This window comes from Oncorhynchus clarkii, chromosome 5 (genome assembly GCF_045791955.1).
Source record: "Oncorhynchus clarkii lewisi isolate Uvic-CL-2024 chromosome 5, UVic_Ocla_1.0, whole genome shotgun sequence".
Lineage (NCBI taxonomy): Eukaryota > Metazoa > Chordata > Actinopteri > Salmoniformes > Salmonidae > Oncorhynchus > Oncorhynchus clarkii.
The window spans coordinates 12,205,323-12,211,322 of record NC_092151.1 but is presented as its reverse complement, the minus strand read 5'-3'; the positions used below and the strand labels follow the sequence as shown (position 1 = coordinate 12,211,322).

Below are 6,000 nucleotides of genomic sequence, written 5' to 3'. Positions count from 1 at the left end.
AACCTGTGGTTTTGCTTTCTAATTCTTAAATCATTAGCCTACTACACAATCACTCAGGGTGGTTTAAAAAGTATCGCCAGTTATAGGCTGTCAGCTTTGTCTTGAGATCTGGCAGCGGAACTGTTAGCTGTTGCGTTGCTAATAGCTCTGTGGCTTGGTCAGAGAAACAATAGCTGTTTAATGAGAGGGATAACACACACAGGCAGCTAGTGACAGAGAGGGGCTTACCAAGATACAGGGAGCTCAATGGCCAGCTGATGCACCATCTTGACAGGCTAGGAAAAGCTACCAGTAATTATCTGTATTAGAGTAGGACAAAGCTATTTTTTGACTAAGTGTGGAGAGGATTACAACTGTTGTCGGACTGTTTGGCAATGTGTTTACACTACAGCACAGTTCAGGCAGGCTGCACAAGTGGAGCTATCGTGCTTGATAAACTGGTAAATATTCCCATTTTCCTAGAGAAATTGGCAAATTTTCTTCCCTGTAAATGGTTGTTCACAAGTAGCCTATATGAAAGCAAATAAGATTAAGAACGTGTGTGTAATTGATTGCTTGAATGGTGTGTGTATTGTACCTAGTAGTAGTTTGGAATGTGCTGCTGGTATGTTGTCAAAGTAAATTGATCTATTAAGCAATTAAGTATATATTAAGTATCAAGCATCAATTAAGTATCTTAAGTATACATTTAGCATAAACTGGGTGGATCGAGCCCTGAATGCTGATTGGCTGATACCTGTGGTATATGGTCTGATATACCATGGCTATGACAAAACATTTTCTACTGCACTAATCACATTGGTAACCAGTTTATAATAGCAATAAAGCACCTCTATGGTTTGTGGTATATGGCCAATATACCACGAATATAGGCTGTATCCAGGCACTCTGCGTTGCAGCCGTGGTATATTGGCCATATACCACACCCCCTCAGGCCTTATTGTTTAAATAATCCACAATGTGTTGGGATTGTAAATGTACAGTATTCAACAAGATGGCTTCAACGTGTGTCTTGTTAACTGAGCACTAGATGGTGGTAGAGATGTACAGCTGATGAAAATCCACTTCTGCTGTTCAATGACAAATGAACTGAGGACGGCATTCAATCAGTTCTAGATAGTGGATTTCCAAATAGCGATTGAATTTGACTTGCACAGCACCATCTCCTGAAAGGAGGGAGTTAGACACTTGGTACAGAAATGTTCAGTCCGGCTGCGTGCACTGGGTTATTTATCAGACAGGTTTTCAAACTGAACAGGTCTCACCCTGGGACTTCTAGTTTCTAAATCCCAGGTCAACTCCCTCTCTTCCAAGAGATATGCTGCTTCATATATCAACCCCTTCTGCAAGTGCTACCTTGTTTAAAACCAATCAATAATGGATTGAATCTCAATCAGACCAACTAGCAAATCAATTTGATGCTAGTTATAGGTGGAGAAATAACCTGAACAAACAAAATTCAAAGAGAAAAAAACCACCCAGGTACTTTAATAACGATTGATTCATTTAATTTATTTATTGCAATAGATGTACAAAGTATTGGTAACCTTAAATGTTAAAATGTTAGAAAAAAAACATCTGTGACAGTTAACAGTACAGTATATCAAACATTACTGTTTCAACCAACTAGGTAGATCACATCTACCCAGATGGAAGAGCAGGAGAAAACATCTTTAAACTGCTTTGTCAACACAACTTTTCGTTCAAAGGCATATAAAAGATAGAAATGTCCAGACTGAAAAAGAGAAACTGATTTTTTGTTGTTGATCAAAATGCAAAAATTAACATGCAAATTAATTTAAAACAGAAAGGAAAAAAACTTGGAGAATTCTAAACTAAAATAAATATATATCTTTCTCCATATTAACTTGCCATTAATATTCTACTCCCTTAATTTACCTAGTTAGACTACTTTTATTTACATGTTAGTTTTTCTTCGAGTTACAGTGTGAACTAAGGGTTCTGAGTCATGAGAATTTTTGACCAATGCTTTTCTTCATCCATTGTCATGGCTCACAACAACTCAAGACAGATGGAGGGGGTGAGGAAGAAGAGGGGGGGGGGGGGGGGGGGGCTTTGGCTACAAATACAAAGAGGATGAAGAAGTCTCAACATGGCGTGGATACCAGTTGCAGGTGACATGTTTTGGTCTCTTGGATAGAGCACAGTAGTGTCAAGTTTCTGCTAAATAATGACATTGAGAGGATGTTACAGTATTACACTCCTCACACATCAATAAAAAATAAAAAAAATAAAGAACGCACCTTATTTGGTTGTGACATATCGATAACAAGTTTTTGTATTTTTACGTGACATCAATGACAAAGAGCCCCGCCCGGTTGGATTGATACATCTTTTCTTATTCATATATTTAAATATAAAATGTAGAGTAACCCGTGTTTTTGTTTGTAACATTGTCGCTTTGTAACAATAACTGAGGGTTGAGTGCTTTACACACCAGTACACAGAACAGATCTTGGTTAGTAAGATTGTACCATCTGGCTTCTAAAACGATGTACAATCCCCCACCCATTAAAAAGAGGAAGAAAAAAAGAAGATAATGACATGCTCTGCACATTTGAGAGATATTTTTATACACTAGTGTATATATATATATATATATATATATATATATATATATACACACACATACGAGATAGATTATATATATATATAGTCATTCATAATCACATGGCGCAGTCATGGTCTAGATAAAGAACACAGCATGGGGAGATGCAGTCGTGTGGGTGGTAATAGTACAATGAACCTGAACTGCAAAGCACACTGCATGTGGATTTCCATGTGGGACTGAAATCTAAAAAACCTTTAGCTTGTAGCAAAAACTCAACATGGCAGTAGTTGAAAATAAAAGCAACAGAAAGAGACCATCCCTTCATCAACTCCCACTTTAGTGTTAATCAGATTTACATTCAACTGACCCAAGCCTCCTGCCCCCCCAAAAAACAAAAAAAACCTTTAATTGCATAAAATGATGAGAACTAGGTAAGAGCGGGGCAATGACGTGGTTGGCCTTATGAGTACAATTTTTACTCTCCCGGAAACAATGGCAAAGTGGGCCGACAATAGGTTTAAGGACCAGCCTAAATAGTCCAAAAATGAACTGAGGGACAGTGGAACCTTTCAAATAAACCAGGTATGGGCTTTTATAACAAGTATTGATTACAGTGCATCTGCATAGAGGCATGTATCAGTTCCCTCTTGAAACATGCTAATCCATAGCTTTTACCTACAATTTCCCCTCTTTTGAACACAGAACTAACTCAAACTCTGAACAAAGACACTCAGCAAAGTTAAGGCAAAGTCTTAATTCGGTTGTAAGGGCTAGACCGGTTCCTTTGTAGTCACTCCAATGTGGGGGACCTGAGGGGCAGAGTCCTAACTTGAGATATGAATTAACCAACTCAGACTTTGAAGTCTCCTTCAGACATCAATACACAAATTCAGCAAAAAAGTTGGAGTAAAATTGGAGCATCTCAAATTAGGATTCAGCCCATAGATTCCACTATGAGGACAGACGTCAATGAGGGGAACCTACTCAAATCCAACGGGGACTTGGACTAAGAACTCAGCCGAGGGTTTTGCTGCTTTTGGTTGAAACACTTGTTCGCGTTAGCAGCTTTTGAGAGACAACTGGCATGATGAGGCTAATCCGAAGCTAAACCCACTTCTAGTCATTTCTGACAGCATGGTAGTAAGACTCCTGGGACCTTCCAAGTGTAGACCTGCAGATATCTTTCTGTTAAGAGACCATTCTTGGGCACCAACCAAATCAACTTTCAGAGTTGAAGTTGATTGCGTCTACTATAAAGTAGGTAGAGGGTACTGCACTAAGAACACTGTTTAATTTCCACAGCTTAAAGGAAGACAAATACAAATGTGGAGTAAAATGAAATCAGAGGTCAGAAAACAATAGGAAATCGTTTAGGGAGGAGAAATAAACACTAGAAAGCTTTTTTTTCCATCAAGTGGAGACTCTTTGCTAACCTCCTACAATCCACTCGCATAAAAACATTCCTCAAAAAAACATTAAAACTCAATAACAAAATAACTTATCCATCTATATTCTTCATACCATTCAATCTGGGTAGAGCGATTCATAATTTAATTCCTTTGATTCCAACTGGAAGGCACATCCATAAGGCTATAAAAGGAGTAGCAAAGCATTCGGTATGGTTCTCTCCAACACAAGAAAAGGAAAAATTAGAGGGTGATTATTGCTGCTTTGAAAAAAGCAAAAATGATCTAACTTAAAAACGTGACATCGAGAAGAATCTGAATAATAACAATAATGATAATAACGTTGTGTGAATCACATGAACAGATGCTTTCAAGCCAGAGGAAATCAATTTTGAGTAAATTAAAATTGTTCACTTCTTTCGTGTGCTGTGTACAATTTGAAGAGTAGTGCGGACCCCCCCCCCCCTGACCGACCCCCCCCCTTCACATAAGAGGCTGGACCCCCAGAGCAACACCATATCCTTTATTATCATCATTATTATCAATGGCTACGGTTTCTACCTTCATTGGAGTGTGTGTGTGTCTCTTAGGGCACTGGGATAGGAGGTGTGGGCGGTCCCAGAGGCGGCGTGTGTGTGATTTTTAAGAGTAGAAGGTGAGGACGCTCTGGTGGTTGCCTCGTACCAGGAGGAGGGGAGGCAGGTCCTTGGACAGAGTCTCCAACCAGGACATGTAGAGAGCACTGGATACGGCTCCCTTTCTGGCCAGGGGCATGCTCCTGGAAGAGAGATATTAAGAAGTCATATAGTGTCCTTGGCAAAAGGCAAAAGAAACAGTATAACCTATTGAGAAAAATACCCGGGGGGGATTTGGGATTGGGTGTATGTCCACGAAAGCATAGTTCAAATTCACCCTGGGACTGATGGACCATCACACTACTGTTATCTCACTGATACGGTCCCACTTCCTGGGCAGTTACATAGAGACATCTTCACATAGGCTGACTGGCAATCATGTGACCAGCTGCACCATCCAATCCCACTTGGATTTTATTGCATTAGTCTGGGTTTCCCTTCAGATCGCACTATCCATTTCAGACCCTCGTGCCCCATCCGTGTATCAGCACAAACTCAATCCCACACGCCTACTTCAATAAAGTGCATTATGACCAACAGACAGCATTGACACATCCTATTCCAAACATCCATTAATGAGACACAAAATGGAGGTCCACTGACACTGAGGACAATGGGCTCCTTCATTATAGTGGTATCAGTACATTATCAGTGGTGTTGTGAATAGGATAGCAGGGACTGAAGCAAAGCCTAGCCAGTTGTGGAGAGAGAATGCAAAGGCAATTAACCCACAGCCCTACTGAAAGAGTGTGTGGGCTGTCGTCTGTGTGCGCGCGGACTGTCGTCTGTGTGTGTGTGGACTATGGTCTGTGTGTATGGACTATGGTCTGTGTGTGTGGACTATGGTCTGTGTGTGTGGACTATGGTCTGTGTGTGTGGACTATGGTCTGTGTGTGTGGACTATGGTCTGTGTGTATGGACTATGGTCTGTGTGTATGGACTATGGTCTGTGTGTATGGACTATGGTCTGTGTGTATGGACTATGGTCTGTGTGTGTGGACTATGGTCTGTGTGTGTGGACTATGGTCTGTGTGTGTGGACTATGGTCTGTGTGTATGGACTATGGTCTGTGTGTATGGACTATGGTCTGTGTGTATGGACTATGGTCTGTGTGTATGGACTATGGTCTGTGTGTATGGACTATGGTCTGTGTGTATGGACTATGGTCTGTGTGTATGGACTATGGTCTGTGTGTGGACTATGGTCTGTGTGTGTGGACTATGGTCTGTGTATCTGTGTGTGTGGACTATGGTCTGTGTGTGTGGACTATGGTCTGTGTATCTCTGTGTGTGTGGACTATGGTCTGTGTGTGTGTGTGTGTGTGTACTATGGTCTGTGTATCTGTGTGTGTCTGTGTGGACTATGGTGTGTGTGTGGACTATGGTCT

General features: G+C 40.8%; 1 protein-coding gene across 2 annotated transcripts in view; it reads right to left on the bottom strand.

Moving 5' to 3' along the window:
- Positions 1-3,621: 3,621 nt before the first annotated feature.
- Positions 3,622-6,000, bottom strand: part of LOC139408349 (solute carrier family 12 member 2) — an 87,521-nt gene continuing 85,142 nt past the window's right edge. Inside the window, exon 27 of one of the 2 annotated variants that reach the window (XM_071152113.1) lies at positions 3,622-4,756. In XM_071152113.1, the coding sequence (XP_071008214.1) occupies positions 4,621-4,756 (136 nt within the window). In that variant the 3' untranslated portion in view covers positions 3,622-4,620. The remainder of the gene's footprint in view (positions 4,757-6,000) is intronic. The other variant, XM_071152114.1, reaches the window with a different exon arrangement.